Source organism: Cheilinus undulatus, linkage group 5 (genome assembly GCF_018320785.1).
Source record: "Cheilinus undulatus linkage group 5, ASM1832078v1, whole genome shotgun sequence".
In the NCBI taxonomy this organism is placed as follows: domain Eukaryota; kingdom Metazoa; phylum Chordata; class Actinopteri; order Labriformes; family Labridae; genus Cheilinus; species Cheilinus undulatus.
In genome coordinates this window covers 12081738-12109397 of record NC_054869.1, presented here as the reverse complement: position 1 = coordinate 12109397, position 27660 = coordinate 12081738, and the positions used below count along the sequence as shown (strand labels likewise).

The window sequence follows — 27660 nt, the reverse complement described above, 5'->3', positions numbered from 1 at the left end:
TTCCCTTAAAGTTTCCATACAATCAAAACTGCTCTTCAAAAAGCGAGACTGGAAAAGTACACACTCATTGAAAGGATCTGAAATTGTGTAAGCCGTTTATTTTCTTCAGAGGATCAAATTTCATCAATGACCTCCTGACTTTCCCATCAGGGTCACTCACCGGTCAAAAATGCCCTTTATCCTCAGAAATCTTAACATCTTTTCAACAGATTGGCACAGGATTTGGTGCAAGGTTTTAAGTCTCCAGACAATAAATCCATATGACATTAAGGATCCATAAGATTATCCACTCGTATCACCACGAGATTTACATTTGTGCTATTTTAATAAGGACACCCTAAGGTTGACTATGTCATTTTAGTGATCCTAATACTTTCTTAACCTGGCACACCAGATAGACTGTTTACCACAGGGGACACCATTGTTACACCATTGGGCAACATGGAATAGACAGTGTTTGGCAGCGGCGGAACCTTAAAAAATTATCAAAGGGTGATTGGATAAACAGTCTTTTTGTCACATTCATTACAGGCCAATAAAGCAGGACATATGATATAGAAGGAAGTAAACTACAGAACATGAGCTTGATGGGCAGCCGTTGTCGTGGTTTACCATCAGTGGACCCAGACTGTAAATCAAACTCGTGACGAAGCCAGAGAAGAGAAAAAAGAGCAAAAATCTTCTCACCAAGAAAAGCTTGCAGTGCTGGTCTTTGCTCTTCTTTAAAAAAAAAAGTCAGCTCTAAGCATCTGTGCTAATCCTTCATCAGCAGCCATCGTTCTCCTCAAATGATGCTGATTGGTCCATTCATACTCTGACTTGGAAACAAAAAAAGTTTCAGCTCGAAGCTTTGATGGATCCACCTGATGACAGAGATGGAATCTGGCCAATCCATCGGCTTTGAAAGGTTAATACTTTCTATCCAGAGGATTACATTTCAGTTTGTGTCTCCCTTTGGTCAGTGAACAAGTTTGAGCAGATGCTATGACAATCCGATCATTGTCAGGTGTTTGTGCAGAGCATAAAGCTACCTTTATCATGCTAGCACACTAAACTAAGAAGGTGAACATGGCACACAGTCTTGGAGCACGTCATCTCTGGCATAGACGACCTTCTCAGTGATGCTTTGTTTACAGTCCTATCAGCAGGAATGGAAAGTAACTAACTATGTCTACTAAGATGACTGTAATATAGGATCTTTTTCGGTACATTTTGAAATCAGTAATTTTATTTTTACTGAAGTAGATTTTTGAGGAAGTATTGTGCTAAGTTAGATTTTAAAACGTATCAGGTACTGAGTAAAAAAATAAAACTTGAAGTCAAAACAAGATGGTTCTGATGGATAACTGGCTGGTAGTTTAGCGGTGACCACACATGACAGCAAAAATACATAGCGAGAGAATGATTCCTCATCACTTTCCAAAACAGCTGATTCATATCACTTTATTATAAAGGTGTGACTTTACCTGACCAGTCTGGTTGGGGATCATTATTCCCACGGTGTTTTTGCTCATAAGGAAAGATCTTATTTTACTGTACAGCTCCTGAGGAATTCCTCAGTAATCAGCACTTAATGCTAACTTTAAATGAACTTCTTTTTACTTTTACTTTAGTAGATTTGTAGACCAGTAATTTTATTTCTTCTTATGCAAATTTTAACCAACACTCTTATCTCTTGGCTCATAACATCCATCTAACCTGTTAGTCTTTTTCTAGTGAGTCCTATTCTTAACTGTAAATACTAAGTTACGCAGCGGCTTCCCTCAGGCATATTAAAACTTTATGGGCCAAAAAATAAACGGATTATTAGTTAGCTTGAATAGCATCATGATGCATGATTTGTAAAAGTTAAAATGCAAGCTTCGTCAGGCCTATCATCAAGGGAAGAAGAGAATAACAGCTTTAAAATGTTTCAGAGGAGATTGGTTGATCATTCCCAATGCATTAAAGGAAGTCTGGAAAACTAAATGCTGATTGGCTCACACAGAAACTTATGAGAAGTGTATCTTCTGCTCAAATTTAAATTTTGGTTCGATATGAATTGCTTAATAGACTTGCATGCAGATGTCTGTTTATGGAAAATTGGGTGTCATTAAGTTTGACTGCATTTAGCCTGTTTTTTTTTTCTTGGTAAGGCCTGATTGGCTGATGTTACCTTGAACACAAATTTGCTACACTGTTAACCCAAAAGTTTTTTGTGATCAAATAATTTAAGTAAATGTTACTTTACAAAACAAAGTTTTTTGCATTAATAAAGTGATTTTGGTGTATTCTACTATTATAATGTGACTGTAGAGTGTACTTGTTGTTTTGAGTTGAATAAATGTAAAATTTCTATTTTTTTAACTTAAACTTTGGGTTTACATATAATATCAAATGCTTCAAGGTGTTGAATTCTGATTAGCTGGTTGAATTCAAACTTGTCTTGGCTTGTTTGAAACAAAATTGCGCAATTTTCTTGTTCAAGCATCTAAGACAGAAGCTAAGAAGGTACCGGTTTCTCCCTCACTTGGTTCTAAACATCTTGCACTGTAAAACGCAACATCCATTTTACTCAGAAACACTGAGTTGAATTAACTCAGTTTTTTGTAACCTGTTCTAAATACTTATTTTAAACAAGTTACTTGAACTTCTTGGCCATAACAGCTAAAGGGCTCAATTTATTTGAGTTTTGGTTTTTTAGTTTATTAGGTTTAAAAAAATTAAGTAAAAAAGGGGTAAAATTAAGTTGTGTTTACTTTAAAAATCCAACCAAACGATTTCAACTCTAGTTTTATGAGCTGATAGAAGTCATTTTAGTTTTAGAACTAAAACAGTACTCAAACAATTTCAATATTTTTGTTACCACTGAAATTATTTGAGTTATGACAAATCTGCAGTTTTCCCAGAATGCCTTTGGGCACTAAACCTTCATGCACTCTGTTTGCTGCTGCTGTCTTGGCCAGGACACTTTTGAAAAAGAGATTTTTAATCTCAAAGAGGCTTTCTCCTGGTTAAATAAAGATTAAACAAAATAAATAGATAAATAAAATGCACCATGAGTGAAGTTGCTGTCTCAGTTACATAGGAGGTGATGTTAATGTTATTAATGTCTATGAATGTTGGAAGGCACACTGACATTAATGAAATATCAACTACTGGTTCAGTGGGTCACTAAAAGCCATTGTTGTAAATGGTGGCACAGTTAGTCCACCTTAGGTGAAATAAAAACTTAAAAAAAACTTTTACAGAGAGTACTATCTGACATTTTAAGGTAATCAGTTGAGCATGATATTTTGGGTTCTATGAACTTATCGGTGTTTACAGTGCACTAAAAATATTAGCCTAAGTATTGCACACTCTAAGTGGATGATTTAGCCTAAGTCCTACAAACTTAAATTCAACTAATTTTGTTTTACAGTGTAAACATTTTGAAAATATTAAGCTGACTTAATTTAATTTTCCAAATTATTTTCAATTAAATCAACTTGTAATTTAGTGCAATGGACTTAAAATATTAAGTTTAGTATTTATGCAAAAGCAACTGACTTTGCAAGAGATTTTAAGTTAAATCAGCTTAGCATTTAGTTTGTTGTACTTGAAAAACTTAGGTCAAATTCACTGAAGTTTTCATTATACGTGACTTGAATTTTTTAGGGCAACCGGTTTCCTTAAATTTTTAAGTAAATTCAACTCATCTGGGCTTACAGTGTACACAGGAAATCCAGAGCTCTTCCCATAGTAGAATTTAAACACCTCAATACAAATTCTACAAACAGATTGAAACGCCCTGTGTTGTTGCTGCCTCTCAGTGTCGTTAAGACTCTTAAAATGTTAGCTGGCCTGAGGTCAACATTTCTGTTTTATTTATCATAATACTTTCTATCCAAATACAAGAAGGTGGTATGGCAATCCTATCATTGTGCAGTGTTAAAAGCTATCTATATTATGCTAGCACATCAAACTGATATGTTGACATTGGTCCCAGTTAGAGGTGTATCTAAAAAGATCAGGATATCTTGATAAGTTCATTTTTCCCCATGATTAACTTCAGAAAGTTAAATTTCCACATATTCTGGATTCATCTCATACAAAGTGAAACGTTTCAATACTCTTTTTTTGTTTTTTTTTCTTCTTTAATCCTGATGATGACAGCTCATGAAAAAAATCCACTATCTCAAAATGTTAGAATATTATGGAAAGTCAAATTTGCAAAGGTTTCCGAGCCTTAATTCTCTCACTCTGGTTTAGTACATAACTGCAGTCATTGGCAAGACTGCTGACCTGGCAGCTTTCTAGAGGACATTCATTGACACAATAAGGATAAGCCACAGTAGGTCACCGCTGAAAGGGCAGGCTGATCTCAGAGGGTGTATAAAAGCATATTCAAAGTTGACTGTAAGGGAAAAGTATGGTAAGAAAATATGCACAAACAACAGGGATGATCTCAGCCTTCAGAGGATTGCTAAACAAAGCAGATTCAAGAACTAAGGGGAGCTTTACAAGGAATGGACTGAGGCTGGAGTCAAAAGATTAAGAACCATCACACACTGGCAGGTCCAGGAAATGGACAAGTGTCATGTTCTTTGAGTCAGGCCACTCCTGAACCACAGACAACGTTATAAGCTTCTCACCTGGGCTAAGGAGAAAAACAGCTGGACCTTTGCTCGGTGTCCTGTTTTCAGATGGAACCAAGTTTTGAATTTCATTTGGAAATCAAGGTCCCAGAGTCTGGAGGAAGATCAGAGAGGCACAGGATCCAAGAGTGCTTGAAGTATTGTGTTTTCAGTTTCCACAGTCAGTCATGGTTTGAGGTGCCATGTCAGCTGGTGCTGTTGGTCTGCTGTAATTTATCAAGTCTAGAGACAGCGCTGTGAGCCACCAGGAGATTTTAGAGCACTTCATCTGCTGAGAATCTTTCTGGAGATACTGATTTCCTTTTTCCAGCAGGACTTGGCACCTGTCCACTGTGGAGCCAAAACTACCAGAAACTGTTTGATTGGCCAGCCAACTGCTCTGACCTGAACCCTGTAGAGAATCTCTGAGGAAACGTCAAGAGGAAGATGAGAGACACCAGACTCAACAATACAGACGAGCTGAAGCATCTATCAGAACAACCTGGGCTTCATAACACCCAGCAGTGTCACAGACTGACTGGCTCCATGCCACATCGTACTGATGCAGTAGATGCAGAATGAGCCAATTTTGGACTAGTGTTTTGTGATGTTATAATTTTTTGAGATGGTTAATTTTGATTTTTGTGAGCTGTCATACTCAAAAACATTTAAGCAAAAAGAAAGAATTGAAATGTTTCACTTTGTGTGAGGTGTTTCTAGACTATCTGGAAGTTTCACTTCTTTAATTCACTGGAAAAATGAACTTTTCATGATATTCTATTTTTATTAACAGAACCTGTATATGATCCTATGAGTTGATCATCTGAGGAAAAGACTGTAGTGGCTCTGCTTGTCAATGAAATTAAGGCTTTTAAAATGTTTGATGCCTGACGCCAGCTGTATCATTTCATTGATCCTTAAACCTAACTCCTAATGAGTTCATCATCTGAGGAAAAAGGCCATATAGTGGCACCGCTTCTCAATTAAATTAAGGCTTTTAAAATGTTTGATGTTGTTAGCCGGATGTTTTGCTAGCTCATCTTAATCTGGCTCAGTGTGCAAACCGGTTCCCCATCCCTCTGTGGCCCTGTGGTTGTGACGCTGTATTACTCACTGATTGGGCTTCAACCTTCGAATGTTTCCAGCTGAATATTTCCCTGCTGAGTGTTACAACTCCGATCAGAGAATTGCGGGAGCACATTAGTCACCGCTGTCTTATTTTCTTCATGACCTTGGGTGATGTATTGCTTTCATTATCTGCCGATGTACTTGGGATGTTCATTATGCAGTGTTTTGATATTGTGCTGCTGTCTTTCTGTGTCTCTGGCTCCTCTCCAGGTGTAAGCGGCCAGCATGTGGAGGAGCTGCGTGTTTTCCTGCTGGTCTGCGGCCTCAGGAGAGTCAAGGACCCCCTCTATGTGGTGGAGGTTTTTTCAGGTGGACCATGCAATAATTATGTTTACCATCCATTATATCCCAGTGCTGGTAACTAAAAGGATTAAACAAACACAAAATGAAGTCACGATAAAGCAATTAGGCCAGTTACAGGATGCTTTTCCAGACATGTTTTCAACCTTCATGTTGGTTAAACCCTCAAAAACAAACACATTTGTGTATTTCTGTAGTAGCCTGTGGTAGAGGCAATGGCAGTGTGTTCATAAATTAGGAATGAAGTCAGATCTCTGTGGTTGAGTTTCAGCTAATTGAAAATTTATGTGAAAGTGCAATGAGAGTCTGCTGACAGGCCTGCCGGCCCTACAAAGATATCACATCCTGCTTTTGTAGTTTCCCTCTTATACAGACACATATATGTCTGAGAATATATTCATACAGCCATCTTTGAAATCTTATGCATCCTTTTTTCACATTCTCTTTAATTTTATGCGACTTTCAAAGCACACAGTTATGGTAATAAGGCAGCACTAGAGGGCGTCAAATTGTATATTAAAGTTTCATCCAGATGGGAGAAGTAGATGAGTGGATTTTCACATCTTGGAAGAAATTGTAGAGGGTTTGCATGCTTAGATATAGAGCACTGTGCACTAAGCAAATATGGCTCTCTGAATTAAATGCAAACATTATTTTACATCTCTCAAAAAGCCCTTGCTATTCATTTTCTTACCCAAACTGTTCCAGTTTTAACATTCCAGGTTGTGCTTCATATCTGTTAAACTTAAGACTCCATCACCCATGCGGGATATGTCTGTGTGTGTTTCTGGTAGTGAATGAAAACTCAGGAGGAAGTCTGTGGGTTCTTTTCTATCAGCACCTGTGGCAACAAACAGAAATACAAAAAATCCATGAGCTGTGTGTTGTTGAGACAACCATCTCCTCTGGCCATGCTAGTGATGAACATATAAGCTTACAAAACTATACTGAAGTATGCAATAGAGCAAATTACATGTAGAATTTGAGTTTAAAATGAAGTAAGAGTGGATATTGCTTACACAGTCTAGAAAAATACTTGGAGAAATGACAGAAAATGACTTGAAAAACAGAATTTCTGTCATTTTTCTTTACATAAAACACCAAATTTAATGTCTGTATATAAGCCTTTAAATTCACATTAGCACTTTGAAATATCAACATTATAACATCTCTTGTTAATCTACACTAAGTACCCCATAATGACAAAGTGAAATAATTTTTTTTTAATTTTAGCAAATTTATCTTAAAAAATGGAATATCACATTGACGTAAGCAAAAACAATTGAAATTTATCTCAGGTTCCTCCCATTTCTCTTGATCTTTGCTGAGATGTTTCTACGCTTTGATGGTGTCCACCTGTGGTAGATTAAATTGACTGGAAATTATTTAGAAATGCACCCACCTCTCTACTAGAGGCCTCAAGCCATGAGGTTAAAGGAACTGCCTGCAGAGCTCAGAGACGGGATTGTTGCAATGCATAGATCTGAGGAAGGCTACGAAAGTATTTCTCTTTGCACTGAAGGTTCCCAAGAGCACAGTGGCCTCCAAACCTGATGGCCACTCTGACTGAGCTCCAGAGAGCCAGTGTGGAGATAGGACTAAGTTCCAGAAGGACAACCATCACTGCAGCCCTCCACCGATCTGGGTTTTATGGCAGACTGGCTAGATGGAAGCCTCTCCTCTATGTGTAAAACACAGGAAAGCCTGCTTGGAGTTTACAAGAAAGCACCTGATGGACTCTCAGACTGTGAGAAACATGATTCTCTGGTCTGATGAAACCAAGATTGAACTGTTTGGCCTCTATTCTAAACACTATGTATGGAGGAAACCAGGCACTTTTCATCACCTCTCCAATAACATCAGCAGTGAAGCATGGTGGTGGCAGCATCATGCTGTGGGGGTGTTTTTCAGCAGCTGGGACCAGGAGACTGGTCAAGGCTGGGGGAGAGCTGAATGTAACACACTACAGAGATATCCTTAATGAAAACCTTTCCCACAGTGTTCAGGACCTCAGACTGGGTCGAAGGATCACCTTCCAACCTGACAATGACCCTCAGCAAACAGCCAAGACAACACAGGATTGACTTAAGGTCAACTCTGTGAATGTCCAATAGAGGCCCAGCCAGAGCCCTGGCTTGATCCCTATTGAACATCTCTGGGGAGACCTGGAAATGACAGTCCATTGATGGTCCCCATCCAACCTGACTGATTTGCAAAGAAGTATGGCAGAACCCCCCAGTCCAAGTGTGCAGAGCTTGTTGAGTTATATTCAAAAGGACTCAAGGCTGTAATTGCTGCCAAAGGTGCTTCATCTAAGCACAGAGTCAAGGGTCTGAATGCTTATGTCTATGTGATATTTCACTTTTTTCTTTTTAATACATTTGACAAAAAAAAACAGTTTTCACTTTGTTATTATGGGGTACTGAGTGTGAAATAATGAGTGAAACAAGGAATTTAAACAATTGCCACATCAGGTTACAACATGACAAAACTGAAAAAAGTGAAGGGGTCTAAATAATTTCTGTATGCACTGTATACCCTTCTTTCAGTGGTGTGCTGTGCGTTTTTACACCTTTGTCTTCAGTGCTATGCTCCACAGTTAAACCATCCACTGAATGCCTCATTATGACGTCAAAACTGTAATTATTATAAGTTATTAGTTTGGTGCCAATTCATAACCTACGTTATCTCATGAAACTTTACCAAAAGGCGAGTCTAGACTGTGTTCTCTGTTATATTATTTATAAAGACCCAACATTAATGCAGCATGAGCTCAGCATGGAGCAACATTTGGCAAAGTAACAATGGCAAGGACGAACGTCCCTCTACCTGGAAAAAAACCTTGAGCAGAACCAGACTTGTGTCTAACAGCTGCCTGCTGAAACTGTGTAGGGGTTGCAAAGGGATAGAGATGCTGAAAAAGAGAAAGCAAGCAGAGCAACAACAATGCACAAGATAGATTAATGGTTATCCTGGCCATAAATCCATCATGTCCACATATTGAAACAGCTAGGCTGTAGGTCTGTCAATATTACACATTGTTACAGGATGCTGCTTTATTAACAGACATTACATACAACCAGAAATGCTGTGACCAGAAGGTGAAACTGCAGCAAGATGCTCTCCTGATAGAAGAAGGAATGATGGCGCTTCCTTTTAGCATTGGATGGCTATCTTCATGATGAAACAGATTAATAAGTTAAGATAGTGAACCTTTACACTTCACAGTAACACATCAACATCAAAGACACACTGCCAAATACTGTCCAGCTTTGAGCCCCACTTGCTGTCCTGCCCTATAGTGAAAACTCAACCTTTAAATTGTTTGTCAACTTGTTTACAATGAGCAAAAAGAATCTGGATCAATCATCTGAAGGTCCTCGAGGAGTTTATCAAAAAGTGAAACCTGCCAGTTGGCCACGATGAAAATTTTGATATCATGATAATAGATTTTTTTTGTTTTTCTGGTTATGAAACATACATTTTATGGACAAAAGTATTTGGCCACCTACCGTTACACCAACATGGACTGTAATAACATTATATTCAAATACATGTACTTTAATATGGGCCTTTTGCAGCTATAACAGCCTCCACTGTTCTTGGAAGGCTTTCTACAAGATTTTGGAGTGTTTTTGTGGGAATTTGTGCCCATTCATTCTGTGAAGAATTTATGAGGTCAGGCACTGATGTTGGACAAGAAGGCCTGGCACACAATCTCTGTCCCAGTTCATCCCACAGGTGCTTGATGGGGGAGGTCAGGGCTCTGTGTGAGCCAGTCGGAATAGAAAAGGGTGTTCCCAAAACAGTTGCCACAAAGTTGGAAGCATAGCACTGTACAGGTTGCCCTTCACTGGAGATTAGTGGCCTAGCCTTCACAGAGCATGTTTCCACTGCAGTGTGCTTTATACAACTCCATCCAATGCTTGGCATTGGACTTGATGATGTGAGGCTTGCATGTAGCTGCATAGCCATGGAAACCCACTCCATAAAGGTCCTTTTTGTTTACATTAATGCCATAGGAAGTCCAGAACTATTCAGCTATGGCCTTAGCAGAGCGTTTAATGACTTTTTTACCATGCACCTTTCCTGCTCTGTCATTTACATGGTCTTCAGCCTCATGACTGAGTTGCTGTTGTTCCTGAACACTTCAACTTTTAATAATATCACTTACTGTTGATGACTGAAACACCTGAATTCAGTAATTAACAGGTGTGGCAGAATACTTTTGTCCATATAATGTATGTGTCAATTTTCAAGCAGCAAAGCCAGTCCTGGGGCTGATTTTAGGGGGCGCTGTGGAGCTATTTTGTGATGCACATGTATGAAAACACTATCGTAAATAAATTTCCTCTGAGGCTGAATTTTATACATATTTCAATGGGATTTTGGGATAATTAAGCCCCCAAATTAAATGCCTTACCAAGCAACAGGGCTCTCACACTTTAATTTTAACCAAAACAGAATAGGTTTGTTTTCTTTGTCTATTTTTATACTCTTATCTATGAATACTGTGTGCCTGTCTTTGATACTGAGGTTTTTTAATGCTTTCCGTTGAAGAAAAAGTAATACTAGAAAAGCACTCGGAGAGCGCAGACCTCCGCCATTAGCCCTATCTCCCAATAGTTAAGAATCCTTTAAAAATTTGTGGATCCAGACGGTGATTCGGATCACTCCCAAAATCTAATCAGTTCTTCCTTATGCCATTTGTGACATTTCCTGAAAATTTCATCAAAATACATCCATAAGTTTTTGATTTATGTTGCTAACAAACTAACAAACAAACCCTCCCGATCTCATAACCTCTTTGGCGGAGGTAATGAGATATAAAATACCTATGTGCACATATATTTCCTGTTTTAGCATATTTTCTGTGTTTGCATTGATATATGATTGATATTTATGCGTTATACTCTAGAGGTTTTAAAATGTCTGTCCACACCATCACAATGCCTATTAGTCTATAGGTGGACAAATCTATTTGTATGGTTGTGACCCCCATTTTCAATAGATGCTTTTTAAATACTTATTAATGCATCAGATTATTATCAAATTACAGTCAGAAAGCACTAATAAGTTGTTGTTGAAGTATTTTGTATGCCCGTATCTTAAGTGAGGACTAAACATTTCTTATAAAACTTTGATAAATGAGACTGAAAGCCCAGCAGGTCCTTCAAACTCTCACAAGCCTCAGATATGAAGAGTGCAGTTATTATAAAGTGTTACCTCTGTATCTTTCAGAGTGGCATTGTGAGAATCCACTGAATGTGCTGGTCATAATCGGGCCAAAGGTGAGTAAACAGTCATTATCTAATAAGTCATGTACCTACCATATGTGTCCCTGTACACAGTGATGCTCTGCACTGTAGAAATAACCCATAATAGAAACCGTCCCCGGGTATCCAGGCGGCCTCTAATTGGATGTAGCAGAGATACTGGCTTAACTCTTTAGCTGGAATTAAAGGCCATCGTGGGAGGAAATGGCCGTCTTCTGCCGCCATGGCAAGGGTCAACAGCAGATGCAGGAATCATCCTGTTTGTGTTTTTTTTTCTCGTCTGACTGTGTAGCTAACTGCTTTGTATACTAATGCACCTCCTGTGGAAGATAAGCACTCAGATTGACTGGTGACCTGTATTAGTGCTCCTCATTTCAACACACATGGGCAGATAAACGTGCCGGTTTCTATACAGCTAAAGCGGTTTGAAGCGCTGTCACACACCATCATGTCTCTGTCATGTGTGTTCTTCCTAAGGACATAACCACGCTTGTACACTTTAAGCAGCTTCACGTCAAGTCAAATAATTGGAAAAAAGCAATAAAGCCTGCAGTGATTTATGATGATTCATAAGTCATGGCAGAGAATCAAATCAGAGGAGGGAGTTTTTATGCATTTACTGTAAAAGTTTATATTTACCTGATTGCACTTTTATGTTCTGTCTCGACGCTGCTGATGGAAAGATAGGAGTCACGTCCCTGTTAGGAGCAGCAGCAGCCTCCTTCTCTTACTTGACTTTACTGTTCCTCCTTTCCAATCTCTCACTCATTGATTTCTCTCTTCATCTCCTCTTTCCCCCCTCTGATTCGCTTTGATACCACATCAGCGTACAGTATTTTAGTGTCTGTTCTTTCTTTCAAACAGTGGTGTCAGGCAAAAAGGTATGTTCTGCTTTAGATTTTTTTTTGCTTAGAAAAAAAACAACTCAATTAGACATGGCCAGGGGCTCCAACGTGGTCGCACCGCTGCCGCTCCTCGCTCCGCTCTGCTCCGCTTTGTTGTTGTTTGATGAAATGGTTCGGTGGAAGCAGAGACGTGTGATTCATGTCGACACTCCTGAATCAGAGTAGAAGCACGTTTGTTTTGTTTGCTTGCCTGAGAAATGAAAAGCGGCACACCATTATTAAAATAAACAAGTATTTCTATGAAGGCAACATTTCCCCCCTTGATAATTACAGGGCTCTACATTTGATTGAACATTATTAAAGATTCGATGAAGTAAAAGCAAATGTAAACCAATAGACAGAGACTGTCAAGCATACTATAAACCCACAGCTACTTCCCAGGAGTAATAAGCGCTCTGGCTGCACAGCATCTGTCATTAAGGAGGAGAATTCAGGTCAGTTTGTCAGCAATGACACATGTCACTCCCCCGTAACTGGGCTTTAGCAAGCATCCCAATATGCATCACATTCTCTGCTATTAATGTACAACATTAGCAAGGCTTACTCTAAGATGTCATGCTTTGTCCTGTATGAGAGCTTCTGCACCAAATATTTTTTGTTTTAAATAATATACACAAGTTAAATGCGGAATTATCCCTAAATAGAAGAGAGCAAGCATGTCTGATTTGCTTTGTAGATTTAAAACATGGATAACATGATTTGGCTTTCTGACTAGTCACATTATTCCCTTTTAATTTCTGTCGAATCACTGAGTAACAGCACAGGATCAGTACAGTGCTTAAATCAGTTGTTTGTTAATACAGCCTTTATCCTGATATATCCCCACACCGGTTTTACAATGTCCGCTAAATCCCAGATTAGGCCAGGATACAGGAACTCTCCTCCGTCCAGATTCTTTGGTGTAATGCATAGCATGCTTTACAGTAGATTTACTCGTAGAAATGATCATGAGCTATAAATTGAAAGAGGAAAAAAGTAGCAGCTTGCTTGGCAACATCTTTGACCTAAATTGCTACGCTTTGACTTTTCTGTGGGCAGGCTAATGCACGCAAATCCCACACTGCAATTAATCAGATTGGCCACCCACCCCACCCTGACCCCAATCTCTGAAAATAGAGGATTTACAGAGAATGATTTTTGCCCCATGATAGAAATTATTAATTGTGTCATTGTTTATTTCATCCTCCCGATTAAATCATCGCTGGAATCCTTGATGAAAACAGCTTTTGATTTTTGCAAAACAGGATTCTGCTTTGTAACCTGTCTGTTTCTCCCTCAGATTGATCCTGTGCTCACTGCAGAGGTGGAAACTGTCATTCAGAGGTAAGCTCAGTTTGCACTTTTTCAGTTGCACACTTCATTAAAGAAACTTAATGTGAGTTTATAAATTCACCAGGAGGCCGCCATGTTTTGGTCCGTACTGGTAGTGTGATGCCGCAGTGCTCTTCACCGTTTCTATGCAGTAACCACTGTTTCAGACTAACAGCCAGAGCTGCATCTCAGAGATGCTGCACGTCTCACACAAGGAGAATTTAAGATTTGAGGTCTCTTATATTTTTTCTTGCACCACGAGCGGTTTTCTGTCAAACTAGACAGGAAAATGATAAATACAGAGCCACATTTTATCTTGTTGTAGCAAATATGCACATCCACACCAGTAGTATATGTTTGAAATCAATTTCTTGATGGACCAGATGAAGGCCACAAGCTGAGATGCTTCTGTTTAATAAAGTTAAAGTTGTTCCCCAAACTTCTACTATTTATAAAGCTTTCTGTTTCCACACGGTTCAAAATGTTGCCGGTAAAAATAAACACAGTACTAAAGCACTTCTGGTTTGCACTTTCAAAGTAAAAAGCCCACTTTAGCATTCCTTTGGAGAAACTTCCTTCGTATGTATATAATGCTCCTATTTTGAAAAACAACCAGCAACACTTCCACTACACATTGAAGCCAGTCACTTGTAGGGAGTTTTATTGAGGTACAACTTAGGAGGAATGCCAGCAAAGCCAACACGCAGCAAACTTGTGCCTGATATGAAAGCTGCAACAGGTGCAAGCAGCAAAACATACTGCCTGTCTGAAAAACCGGTTACTGCATAGGAATGGTGAGGAGCGCTATTGATGTGACAGTACCAGCACGGACCAAAACATGGCAGCCTCCTGGTGAGTTTATAAGCTCAAACTTACTCAAAAAGCAGATATCTAGGATATCTGTAGAGTTTTTTTTAGTTCAAATACATATGAGAGGTAGAAATATCTATCCAACAAGATGAACTTGTCTGATCATGCAGGGTTCCTTTTAACAGCTTTTCTTCCTCATTATGTGGAAGATATCCCTGAAACAATCATAATGGTTTACTATTTAGTACAGTGGTTCCCAAAGTGGAGGTTTGAGTCGGGGGCTGCGAAATGCCTTCCAAAAAAAAAGAACAATGAAAAATGGTTTCAAATAGTATATTTTGCCCATTATTGGAAAATACAGTCATGTGCATACGTTCTAGTCCAAGGTCAAGCTCAACAGCATCACTTTTTTCCTGCCTTTTCACCCCTGGTAAATACGCCTGGAGAACGCCCTTTTTGGGTCTTGGGACATCCACAGCACAATGAGAAGCTCATGGCGACCCTACTGCCCACCCAGACAGTACCCTAGGCTGTGTTTACTCACCACATCCACCCCTCACTCCGCCCTAAAGATGTGGATTTTACAGTGATTATCTAATACTGTCTGTGTCAGTTAGCGATGGCCTTTGTGGTTAAGTACTACTTGTAATTAGGCTGATTTGCATCTGAACGGAGCAGTTTTGCAAATTGTGAATACACCTTTTCCATCTCTCATTTAAATACATGTAAATGGGACAGGGCACTATTTGCTCAGCTAAGCAGTTTGAGTTCATTTTGAGTTCATTTTGATGTGCAGTTAGCGTGGATTCCACTTTGCATGTTCTCTGTGGATCTGATACAATTTGTTTAGCCATTTTAACAGCAAAAAAACACACAGAAAGCCGCACTATTCTTTAGAAGATCTACCCCGTAGACTGTTAAACTATTAAAGTAAGGTTATCCAATGCTGATCAAGTGGCAACCGGACTGGTTCGAAATTCTTGAACACGTTTTGTCTCTTCTCCAAAAGGCATCTTCAGTTCTGAGAGTGACTGGGGAAGAGTCAGACTATATTGTATATCCTCAGTTGAACATTGCTATGTAAATTTGCTGTGTGGTCATCTGATAGCCATTAGAGTCGTCCCCCCAGCTCTTTGGTCCTTTGTTCCCTGGTGTTGTTTGGATTGTTTATGGAAGGAATCCAGCACTGCATTGTATGTAGGTGACAGGAAGTGTCTGACTCACTTGACCAGCGTTGTATGATCATGACCTGGATGACTGAGAACCTACAGAGATATTTAATTAAGGATTTATCTAGCTTTGAAAGCAGACATAACTAGCAGACATTAACTAAAAAAACTCTGATAAAAATAAACATGGGACTTCTCATTTTTTAATTAATGTAGATATTTCCATGCAGTAATATTGTACCTTAAAGGTCTGACAGTCTAATTGCAGACACTTCTCTCCTATGACAAATGTAAACTCTGCTTATCTTTCTATTTATCCCACGCAGCACATAAAAGTATTTCAGTAAATGCAGCTTACTTTTATCTTGACATAATGTAAACAGAATAAAATCTTCAGGGAGCTCCAAAATCTTCCTGTTTTTCATATATCTGTCCTCCCACTCTCAAGTCGCGGTTGCTCTAACAGTTTTCTAGCCCAAGGCCTTCACCACAAGAGAGATGTTTGCAGCAGGAAGCTGCCCTCTCTGGTTAGTTACTTTTACCTGGACTCACCGTGCATGTCACACACACACTGCAGCCATGTTTCCTGCCCCCGGCTTGTCATTGCCCTTTAGCATCATTCACGCCTATGTGAGCCCCGAGTCACGCAGAACTCAGCTCTGCTTCTGCTTCTGCAGGACAGCAGGGGTCTTCTTGGCCCAGGAGAGAAGCCAGCAGGAGCTCCACGCCGCCATGAAAAGGTGCTCCGCCTTGGTCAACAGCTCTTTGTCAGAAGGCATGTCAGCCGCCATCTTGGAGGTAATCAACTTCAGGGCTCATAGGTAACAACTCGGCTGCTTAACAGAATATATCTCCTTTTTACTCATGCATTGTGGCGCTGAGTATATTTAGGTAATTAGAGTCTTTTTTTATCAAACAGTTTGCAGATAGTTGGGCATGCAAAGCCCTGAAAAACCCAAAACTGTGTGAATATTTACAGCACTCCTTATCTTGTTATTTCTCACTCAGCTACAATGTTATCTGACCACTTCAGGGACAATTACCCAAATTAATTGCTTGACTCCAATCTTCCTATTCCTGAGTGAGCAGAACCTGCAAATCCACTTAATCTCTTTTAAACTCAGTCGATTAAGACAATCCACAGTAGGCTTAAAGTCTGATTAGTCTGTTAGCATGTTTCGCTCAACAACCTGCTGAAGGTATTAGCTGATACAGATTAATTCTGTAAGTGAACTAAAGCACTGGAGAGCAGAATAGCTTATCAGTGCAAATTCCAAACTGTGTGGTTTTTTATATACACTATATTGCCAAAAGTATTTGCTCACCTCCATTGACTCGCATATGAACTTAAGTGACATCCCATTCTTAATCCATAGGGTTTAATATGACGTTGGTCCAACCTATGTAGCTATAACAGCTTCAACTCTTCTGGGAAGGCTTTTCACAAGATATAGAAGTGTGTTTATGGGAATTTTTGACCATTCTTCCAGAAGCGCATTTGTAAGGTCACACACTGATGTTGGGCGAGAGGGCCTGGCTCTCAGTCTCTGTTCTGTCAGGTTGTGGTCAGGACTTTGTGCGGGCCAGTCAAGTTCATCCCCATCAAACTCTCTCATCCATGTCTTTATGGACCTTGCTTTTTGCACTGGTGCACAGTCATGTTGGAACAGGAAGGGGCCATCCCCAAACTGTTCCCACAAAGTTGGGAGCATGGAATTGTCCAAAATCTCTTGGTATGCTGAAGCATTCATAGTTCCTTTCACTGGAACTAAGGGGCCAAGCCCAGCTCCTGAAAAACAACCCCACACTATAATCCCTCCTCCACCAAACTTTACACTTGGCACAGTGCAGTCAGACAAGTACCGTTCTCCTGGCCAAACCGAGACTCATCCATCAGATTGCCTGATGGAGAAGCGTAATTTGTTACTCCAGAGAACACGTTTCCACTGCTCTAGAGTCCAGTGGTGGCGTGCTTTACACCACTGCATCAGACGCTTTGCATTGCACTTGGTGATGTATGGCTTGGATGCAGCTGCTCAGCCATGGAAACCCATTCCATGAAGCTCTCTATGGACTGTTCTTGAGCTAATCTGAAGGCCACATGAAGTTGTGGAGGTCTGTAGCGATTGACTCTGCAGAAAGTTGGCGACCTCTGTGCACTATGCACCTCAGCATCTGCTGACACTGCTCTGTCATTTTACGTGGCCTACCACTTAGTGGCTGAGTTGCTGTCGTTCCCAATCGCTTCCACTTTGTTATAATACCACTGACAGTTGCCTGTGGAATATTTAGGAGCGAGGAAATTTCATGACTGGACTTGTCGCACAGGTGGCATCTTATCACAGAACCACGCTGGAATTCACTGAGCTCCTGAGAGCGACCCATTCTTTCACAAATGTCTGTAGAAACAGTTTACATACCTAGGTGCTTAATTTTGTACACCTGTGGCCGTGGACGTGATTGGAACACCTGATTACAATTATTTTGATGGGTGAGTGAATACTTTTGGCAATATAGTGTATCATTGAGCAACTTTTCTTGTAATGTTGTAAGTCTCAGCAACCTCTGAGCCTTTCATCTGTCTGCTCCGACAGGCCATGGATCTCGGGGTACCCGTGTTGGCCCGGGACATTCCTGGAAATGCAGCCGTAGTTCAACATGAGTTCACTGGCCTGCTCTACTCATCGCCTCAGGTAGATAGGGCACAAACAAACACTGACCAAGTCACTATACACGGTAAGCCCAGTTAAGCTTTAATACTGAAGATAGAGGGGATAAAGTGCATTATCACTGCAGCCAACAGCTACTCCTTTCACCTCAACTGACCGGGAAACACTGAAACGCTGTGCCTTCTTAGGCAGGACTTTATCTCAAACTTGCATATTCTTTTAAACGAAACATTCTCCCATAACGAGCCCAATATAGCGCCCCAGTGTAAAACAAAATGTGTGTTATTTCTATTACATGCATAGATTAAATTGATAAAGTGCAACCAAAGATATAACACAACCACACAATGATGCAACACCTGGCATCATGCAGGGAAAGGGCAAAACCAGGAATTCCCATGAGAACTCTCTGATATTTAATGAGGTTTGATCAGTTTTCCATAAGCGCTGTCTGCAGGCTGGAGAGAGCAACACTCAAACATTTCCAGCCGACTTACTTTTTCCTGTCACGTTGACAACACTTTCATGATCTTTGATGTTTTTGATTTTTGAAGATATAAAACATTAAACTCTTCTGATGTTGCAATATCAAAACTCCTTGAGGAAATTTCTGTTTGTGTCAGTTTTACCTGTGGAGCAAAGTGGTTTTGTTTATCATTTTCCTGATACCATCCAAGCTGCAACATAGGATGCTGAGGAATAAAGACAATAAAGCAGTGCCAAAAACTCCACTTCCCTGAGTGTCCATGTGAGGCTGGCAAAAGCTTATGAGCTACATAAACTTCCACATAAAACATCCATTTTGACATCACAAAGAAAAATGTTTACAGCCTAGGTAGAAATCAGTTTGGCTCATTTCTCCATTGATGCTCACTGCAGAAGCTGAAAGTTTTCATTACTTAAATTTTGTGATAATATGAAGACTGAAATAGTGCTGCAAGGCGGTGCCTCTTTTATCATTGGGTATAATGATAGAGAAAGTTGTCATTCTCATCCAGCCATCTTGCATGTAAGTAAGACTTAGAGAGGACTCTTAAATTCAGTGATAAGTTGGTGCAAGTTCTGCCTTTATTTTACTGCTCATGTATGATTAGTGAATACAGACCTTTTGCATCTGATGTCACAATGACTGTCCCGCCCCAGACTGGATGGAAAAAGGACCATGTTACTCTCTGGATTCCAACGCAAAATAAATTCTCTTGTTTACAAAGTCCCTAGTATAGTGCACATTTTGAACAAGGAAAGTTTGAAAATCTCTAAATGTCAGAAATAGATATCTGCAAATAATTTTATGACACGTAAAGCAGTATATTCCATATTCTTATAGATATAGATGCTGTAAACAGAAGAGTGGTCTGCCTCTTTGTGCCAACTGATGAGCATATTTTGACACCCTAATAAAAAAATCTAAAAAAGAAATATTCTTGTGGACAGCTGCTTTGAGATCCCTGCCTGTGTCAGAGAAATGCCTCTTCTAATCCAGTCTTTACAAGTTTTTCTGTTTATAACCACCCTCGAGGTGACTCACCTCATTTGACAGAGTCTCTTACATTTGTGTTAAGTAGGTTAATTCTATTATGTTACTTTCTGTTACTTTCATGGTGCAAAAGTACACCTCCATAGTTGATATGCACTGTAGCCTAATGTAAACACTAGAACCTTTGCCATCCCCTCTGGTGAGTGACAAAATCAGTAGTCAGGTGTCTGCAAGGGGTCAGCAGTGCCGTGGAAACCTGGCATTTTATGAGTCATATTGAGTATTGCAGTGTGTAGAAATCGACACTCTGTCACCTGAGCTAACTACCTGGGACTTCTGCTAACTTTTGCTTAAATTGCTAGTCTCTTCACCCTCATAAAACCCATGTTATAAATTTATAATAAAGGGCGTGGCTAATCTGACTGACAGGTGGGTGAAACTTAGTTATAGGCCAGGATGCTTAAAGCCAGTCTCCATTACTAAAGCTAGTATAAATTACAATTAGCATGGGACTAATATTACTTGTAGACCTCTGATGATTTTTGAATAAACCCCCTGATGTCAGTGATTGGTGCGGTGCGTTTGCACAGCATAAACACAGCCTGTAATGTACTTAAATTGACATTTCTGAAGGAAAACATAAGAGTGCTGCTTGGCTGCAGCAATGCATTGCAAATTTTATATCTGAAGTTCAAAAAAAAATAAATGAAATGTCGTGCACATCCCATTCTGCAGATGACATTCCCTGAATGTGTCCAATACATACTGATTACCAGAGTTTTCAATAGACAGCATGTACTTAAGGGCTTTTCTCTCTCTCTCTCTCTCTCTCTCTCTTTCTCTCTCTCTCTCTCTCTTTCTCTCGATGTATATATTTTAACATTTTTAGACCTATAGCAATCTGTCCATGACTGATAAACTACTATAAACTTCTGTTAACACATCGTGGTCACACAAGTCACTTGTGTGTATGTGCAGCTGATCAGACAGAGGAAGAGAGAGAAAGCTGAGCATCCCTCCCATTAATGTTTGAGAAAAGGAGACGTCTAGTGTTACATATAAACCTCTCCTGTTACGTTTTAAAGTTTTTATGCCGTTGATGCTGTGGATATTATTCTGTGTTCCATTAATTTTGGATCCTTTTTGCATCCACAACAACAACAACAACCCCCCTTGATACGGATCAGCTGTTGCAGCCTACCCACTGAATGTTGAGTGACACATTTCAAATTGTAAATTGTGTTACGCATGAAACGCACTTGAAAGAGAAACACTGTTTGTTTGACGAGAGCAGCGGTGCAAGGATGCACATTTGAACAGTAGAATTTAAATGATTAGTTCAGCAAAATAAAACCATTTTTACACATAAGATGAAATCAACTGAAAGAGACGCACTATTACTAGCATATATGTGTTAAAACTTTGTAAATCATGTCCTATACGGCCTCTATTATTTCCTCAATCAGAAAAAGGCGGACAGACCGTAAAAAATCATAATTACCACCCTAAATTACAAAGATGCTGATTTATATGGGATAAGTATTGCCTATGGACCTACAGTATGTGATGGCTGAAATAAGGTTGGTTATTTGCCATGGAATTTTTACTCTGCGAATTATAGACATGGTCAATTCACATGGGATTAATGTCACAGATGTCCTATGGGATTATCACAAATTACTAGAGGTCCGTAGGTAATACTGGTCTCTGAAGAGAGAATGTCAACATTTCAAATATGGTAACCACTGTTTTTGGGCTTTAAAACTCCACTTAGAAACCAATGTGTGATGTCACTAAGACTGTGTCCATGTTAAACAGGCTATATTTTTTATGTTGATATATCAGTTATCTTTTTAAAAGGACTGTCAAACGATAAAAATTCCCAAGGGTGATTAAAATCAGAATTTCCATAGTTATTCATATTCAATCTCCTTATTTTGTCACATTTTGAAATTCCACTATTTTGCATTTAAAGCTGCTTTTGTTCCATTTTGTATTATTTGGAGTCTAAAGTTAATTAACTCCCTGTTTAGATACAGACCTGCTTTTATTTTCAAAGGAAATAAGAAATTTAATTGATTATGTTAAAGATCACAACATAAACTGATCTACAGAAAAGGAACTTGTTATGGATTGAAAAGGAAATAAGAGAACAGTGAAACTTGCCCACTGAGCTGTCTTTGACTTTTTCAAGTGAAATGAGACAGTAAGGAGCAGTGGTGGACTTATTTTACATCACTGTGGCTGTAGGGAGATGCTGCATTAGCTTGACCAAAGTGGGGACAAAAAACATGCAATTAAAAAAATGAATGCTCTAATTATTGACCTTAATTGCATTGTGATTAATGCATTAAAATTGACCCACTTTATAACAATAAATAACCCTGCTTTTTAAAAAAAAAAAAAAAGTCAAATACCTTTGGGATTGAAAATAAATAAAAAAGGCTGTTTTTTAAATAACTTTGTTGACATCTTACCCACACCGGTACTTGAGACATTAAAAATCTATAGAAATAGTTCCTCTTGTTGTTGATGGTCTCATTTGCTTTGTAGGTCATACAGAGGCTTCAGTATTAATTTAAGTCAGTGTTATAACCAGCTCACAAATCCTCACAGGAGCTTAAGTCCATCAGAAAAAGGCCTGTGCTAACATTAGCAGGCATGAGAGAAACAAGCTAAGTTAACACTTGCAGAAAAAGCACAGTAACACAGTTGGAGGTCAGAGAACAAAGGGCTTGACCGTGGCACTGTCATTACAACCAGCATGCACTAGCGTGATGTTGTTGTAGCCGTCGAGATAAGTCCTCCCTGGGGGGAGGTGTCACGTGCGCTCAGCTGAGCTGGCAGGAAGAAGCTCTCACAGATGGTCACAGCATCTTGGGCTGGATAAACCATGACCTGAGCCAGAACTGATGGGCAACAAGCACGAGTCTTTCAGCCAAAAACTTTTCCTTGCAGTGGATCACACTCTAGAGTTTGTTTTCTTTTCTGCCTGCTTTAAAATCCCTCTCCTAACATCCTATTTTTGATTGACAGTGTTTTTTGGGGTCTTTAATCCTTTGGAGTAATTACACGAGGAGTATAGGTATCAAGAGAAGTGTCTAAAGAAACAAACACCCAAGCACTTAAAGGCTTTAAAGAGAAAAATGGCACGTCCTGTCTGGCTCTATAATTTGCACTAAAAGTGAAGTGATTATAAGCATGCTGCTCATAAGTTGAGCTTTAATCCTGTTGCAGAGGATTTATAGCTCTCATATGGCCATACAGAAGAGCAGTTTGCTACCAAGAGCCTCTCCAGACATAATCACATCACTTGAGTGAAGTGAAGTGGAGTGAATTGGCCTTCTGACTGGCAGCAGCTGAAACTTTGTATGCCCACTGGCTCTCTGCTGCAGCAAAAGTTGGCTGCCATGTTGCAGGATCCCTTTCAGGCACTTCGTTTTGTTGGAGGCTCGACTCCGTCTGCAGGGCCAACAGATGAGCAACAAGGACTCAGGATACTGTGTGGGTACTACATGTCTCAGTCATCATTTTATCCTCATCTTACCCTCACTGAGTCTCTGTCACAGCTGTTCTGGTGTTTTACTGTAGCTGTCACTTTGTTTGTTTTCACCTTTCTTCAGAAGCACATGAGAGGCAGCAGCTATTAGGATGAACTGACAAGGTCTATCGGACAGCTGTTTTTAGATCATCAGCCATAAATATCTCCATCCTTTGGCAATGTCTGTTCACTAATCAGTGCACTGCCTTTTATCTGGATTCTGTTCTCATGCCTTGAAATATCTTTAATGTTTCAAAAAAACATACCTTCAGGCAACTTCAATTGAGAGCTTTAAGTTGCATTTGGCAATAAATGAGAACTTGTTTTGTCTCTGCCCCTGCCAGGAGTTTGTACATCAATCCAAGAGGCTGCTGTCAGATCACGAGTTGAGAGAGAGAGTGGTGAGGAACGGGAAGCTCTACGTGGAGGAGCATCACAGCCTGAAGCAAGAGAGAGAAACCTACCAGCAGCTGGTGGACACTTTGCTCTAAGCTTGAGATTTCAACCGTCATCTGTTAACTTTCTCAGGAACTTTAGCATCAGGCATTCAATTACAGGGCAAAATGTAGTTAAAATAGGTGACCTTATTCCCAGTCTTCTTAAAAAATCAGGTGATAACAGTGCCTATGTAAAGAAGCCTGTTTTATCTGTCCTGCCTTACTGAATTTATGCTGCAGAGCACTTTGGACCAAACAACTCTGGAAGAAATGGTTGTTTTATTTACAAATAAACTGAATGTGTTTACACCATTTTGACCATATGCACTTATTTTTGACTGGTATAAATTAAGGCTGTCAGACAAAAAAAATCCCTATTAATTTTTGAGTTTTTGTAGTCGAGAAGTAAGGGAAACTAAATAAAACTTGAGAGGAGTCCTCTTTTTTTTTTTTCTTTTAACCCTTAGAGCTCACGTGGCACGGATCTGTGCCATAGGCACACCCCTTGTAAATTGCTTGGTAACTTTTGACTGCAAGTCGTAGGCACTAACTTGTTTTTTCCTCTGCAAGCTCTCTGTTGTGGCTCTCTAATCATGTTGTCCACGCCTTCGTAGCTCTTACAGAACATTTTCTATTGAGCCTAGAACATGGCTGACTTTCTGGGGTCTTAAAAGATTAAATCCACACCAGTAACTCTGATACTGGACGTCTTTTTATCCATTTATAATCCATTTTTCGATCGTTCCTGCAGTTAGCCAGTTAGCCCACTGCCTTATTGTCTGTTTGTATCCCATAATGCATTGCAACTGGGGTGTGACAGCCAGTGAGAAGCTCTTCCATTATCACGTCATGCTTTGCTGAACAGCACATGTGCACAGACTTAGAAACTGAAGGAGGGAGTTTGAATGGCTTTGAATGATGATAATAGAGAGAAAGAGACACAGAGAGGCTGTGATGTGTCCTTCAGAGTCTTTGCACTTTAACTAATGACTCAAATAAAAGTGCAAGGACTTTTCTGTAAAATAGGAATATTACTTTTTATGACTAATATGACTTTTTGTTACAGAATGATTGGAGTTGAAAGAACAAGTTTGTGCAAAAATAAAAACCTCTTAGTCATTAATGTTTAATGTGTTTCAAACACAAAAATCTTTGAGTTTTAATTTCCGATTTTATTTTTCTTTTGTCTTTTTAGTCCCAAAACTTTTTAAAAATTTGAGTGACATTACTGCAGCATATGTTCTTAAAGCCCTGGTTTATCTGAAGAGAAGGGTTTTTAGAGCTTGTCTGTACACCACAGCGTTGATGTTTTATGAGCTTTTTTAAGAGAAAAAGTCCTGATGAGACACAATGGTGAAAAGTGAGCTTTAAGGGTTGATTCTGAGGAACAAAGTCAGAATTTAGACTTGTTACATTTTTTATCACATGCTTAAAATTTAATTATTTTTTTCTTCAGAACAAATGTTTCATTACATATTGATAATACGAAGCTGTTCTCACCAGTGTCTTCACTTAGGAATCAAATGAATGCCAAGAGATGTATTTTATGATATTGAATTAACCACAGAAGAGAAATTGCCACTGTTAGAACAATGAAAATGATTGAAGGGAATGTTAAAAAAGGGAAATATTTTATATCACATGGTGCATTTAAAATATTACTGCACTGTCAGCAAGTTTAAGTGAAAGGAGGCATTCAAAGAAGCAGTAGTGTCCATATTGTCCATTGCAGTGTGAGAGCAGAAGATGGTAGGCTAGACTGATACCATGATTGATACAATTAAAAAAATTCAATCCACTTGTGAGCGCTGACAGCCCTAGTATAAATAAAACAAATAAAATAACACCCTGACTCTTTGCTCTTTATTTTAGATGGATAGGTCCACTGATTTTTTTTGAATGGTTGCTGATTTCAGTTGGTGTAATAGTTGTAAAGATATGAAAGAATAAACTCTGATTTTTATCACTAGAACCTGAGCAGTCAGTCCTAACATAATAATCTAAGTTCCTTTCTGTGGTTGATGAGCTGTTCATTGTCTGTGGTTAAATGATTGCTATGATCAGTGCTACTGATGAAAACCAATGCACTCTAATCATGGGTAATATAATTTGGCTTTTTGAAAGCATTTTAATAAATTATGTAATATGTAAGGTTAAATAAGTGACTGCATAAATATTCACCCCCTTCAAGTCAGTATTTAGTAGATGCACCTTTGGCTGCAATCACAGCACCAAATCTGTGTATAGGTCTCAGTCAGGCTTGCACATCTGGATACTGCAATTTTACTCTATTCTCCTTTGCAAAACTGATCTAACTCTGTCAGGTTGCTCAGGGATTGGACATTAACAGCCCTTTTCAAGTCCAGCCACAAATTCTGTATTGAATTGAGGTCTGGGCTTTGGCTCTGTCACACCAGAAGACTCACCTTGTTGTCTTAAAACCATTTCTGTGCAGCTTTTGCTGTATAATTCAGGTTATTGTCATGCTGGAAAATAAACCTTCTCCCAAGCAGTAGTTCTCTTGCAGACCGAATAAGATTGTCCCTCCAGGATTTTTCTATATTTTGCCTCATTCATTTTACCCTCTAACTTTACAAGCCTTCCAGGGCCAGTTGCTGAGAAGCATCCCCACAGCATAATGCTGCACCACCATGCTTCTCAGTGGGGATGGTGTGTTAGTGGTGGTGTGAATGTTTGTTGTCTGCCAAACATAGAGTCTTGTCTGATGGCCAAAAAAGCATCATTTTGGTCTCATCAGACCAAAGAACTTTCTTCCACTTGACCATGGAGTCTCCCACATGCCTTTTGGTAAACTCTAGTCAAGATTTCATGAGTTTTCTTGAGCGGTAGCTTTCTTTTTGCCACTATCCCATAAAGCTTTGACTGGTGAAGAACCCGCCAACAGTTGTTGTCTGAAGAGTCTCTCCCATCTCAGCTGCAAAATCTTGTAACTCCTTCAGAGTAGTCATAGGTGTCTTGGTGATCTCTCTCACTAGTCTCCTTCTAACACAGTCACTTATTTTGTGAGGACGGCTTGATCTAGGCAGTTTACACATATGCCATGTTCCTTCCATTTCTCTTTAATGGATTAAACCAAACTCCAGGGATTGTACAGTGCCTTTGATTTTTTTTTTGTATCCATCCCCAGACTTAAACTTTTCCTTTGCCTTTTTTTCTGAGTTGCTTGGAGTGTTCTTTTGCCTGGTGTAATGCTAGCCAGGAATACAGATTAACCAGTGACTGGACCTTCCAGACACAGGTGTCTTCATTCTAGAATCATTTAAGACATATTCACTGCAGTCAGGTAATCCCCATTTCACTAATTGTGAAACTAATAGCACCATTTGGCCGGACCTCTGTTGAATTAGGTCAGTCACTCTAAAGGGGATGAATATTTATGCAATCACTTATTTTACATTACATATTTTTATTTAATTCACATTACTTTATAGAAATCAGTTTTCACTTTAATAATAAACAGGTTTTCTACTGTATTTTTTTGTAAAAAAAAAAAAAACAACAACAACAAAAAACAGTATTATATTGCCCATGATTTCTTTATAATGGTAAAATAATCAAGGGGTTGAATACTTTTAATAGGCACTGTATATAGAGATCCCTGGCAGTTCTAGTATTAAAGGACATCCTGAAAGTGTTGTTACACCATGACGTATTTTCAAATGCAGTGCAGTTGGGTTATATCGTTCCAAAACTTTTATCTGTGAAATGATTGTTGTCACAGTCATACTATTCACACCTGTTGTGATACTATTGATACAAAAATATCCTCCCTAGGGTCTCAATATTAACTCATTTTAAATATTGAACTGAGAAAAATAAAACAGGTAAATTCTGCAATGTTTTGACACAAAGAAATCTTTACTATTTGTGCAGTGATAGTGTGCTCTCTTTTGCTCACTGCTGCTTTTGGGCAAAAATAAGTCTGAAGATCTGGATTGGATGATTGGTGGCAGTGGTAGAGCTGTCATCTCTCAACCTAAGGTTGCGGTCCAATACACAGCTCCTGCAGTCACCTGTTTAA

General features: G+C 39.2%; 1 protein-coding gene across 1 annotated transcript in view; it reads left to right on the top strand.

Annotated features, from left to right (window-relative positions):
* Nucleotides 1-23930, top strand: part of glt1d1 (glycosyltransferase 1 domain containing 1) — a 61510-nt gene extending 37580 nt beyond the window's left edge. The window contains exons 7-12 of the mRNA XM_041788250.1: nucleotides 5934-6032; nucleotides 11265-11314; nucleotides 13484-13527; nucleotides 16172-16292; nucleotides 18089-18187; nucleotides 23526-23930. Of these exons, the coding sequence (XP_041644184.1) occupies nucleotides 5934-6032; nucleotides 11265-11314; nucleotides 13484-13527; nucleotides 16172-16292; nucleotides 18089-18187; nucleotides 23526-23672 (560 nt within the window). The 3' untranslated portion in view covers nucleotides 23673-23930. The remainder of the gene's footprint in view (nucleotides 1-5933; nucleotides 6033-11264; nucleotides 11315-13483; nucleotides 13528-16171; nucleotides 16293-18088; nucleotides 18188-23525) is intronic.
* Nucleotides 23931-27660: the final 3730 nt, after the last annotated feature.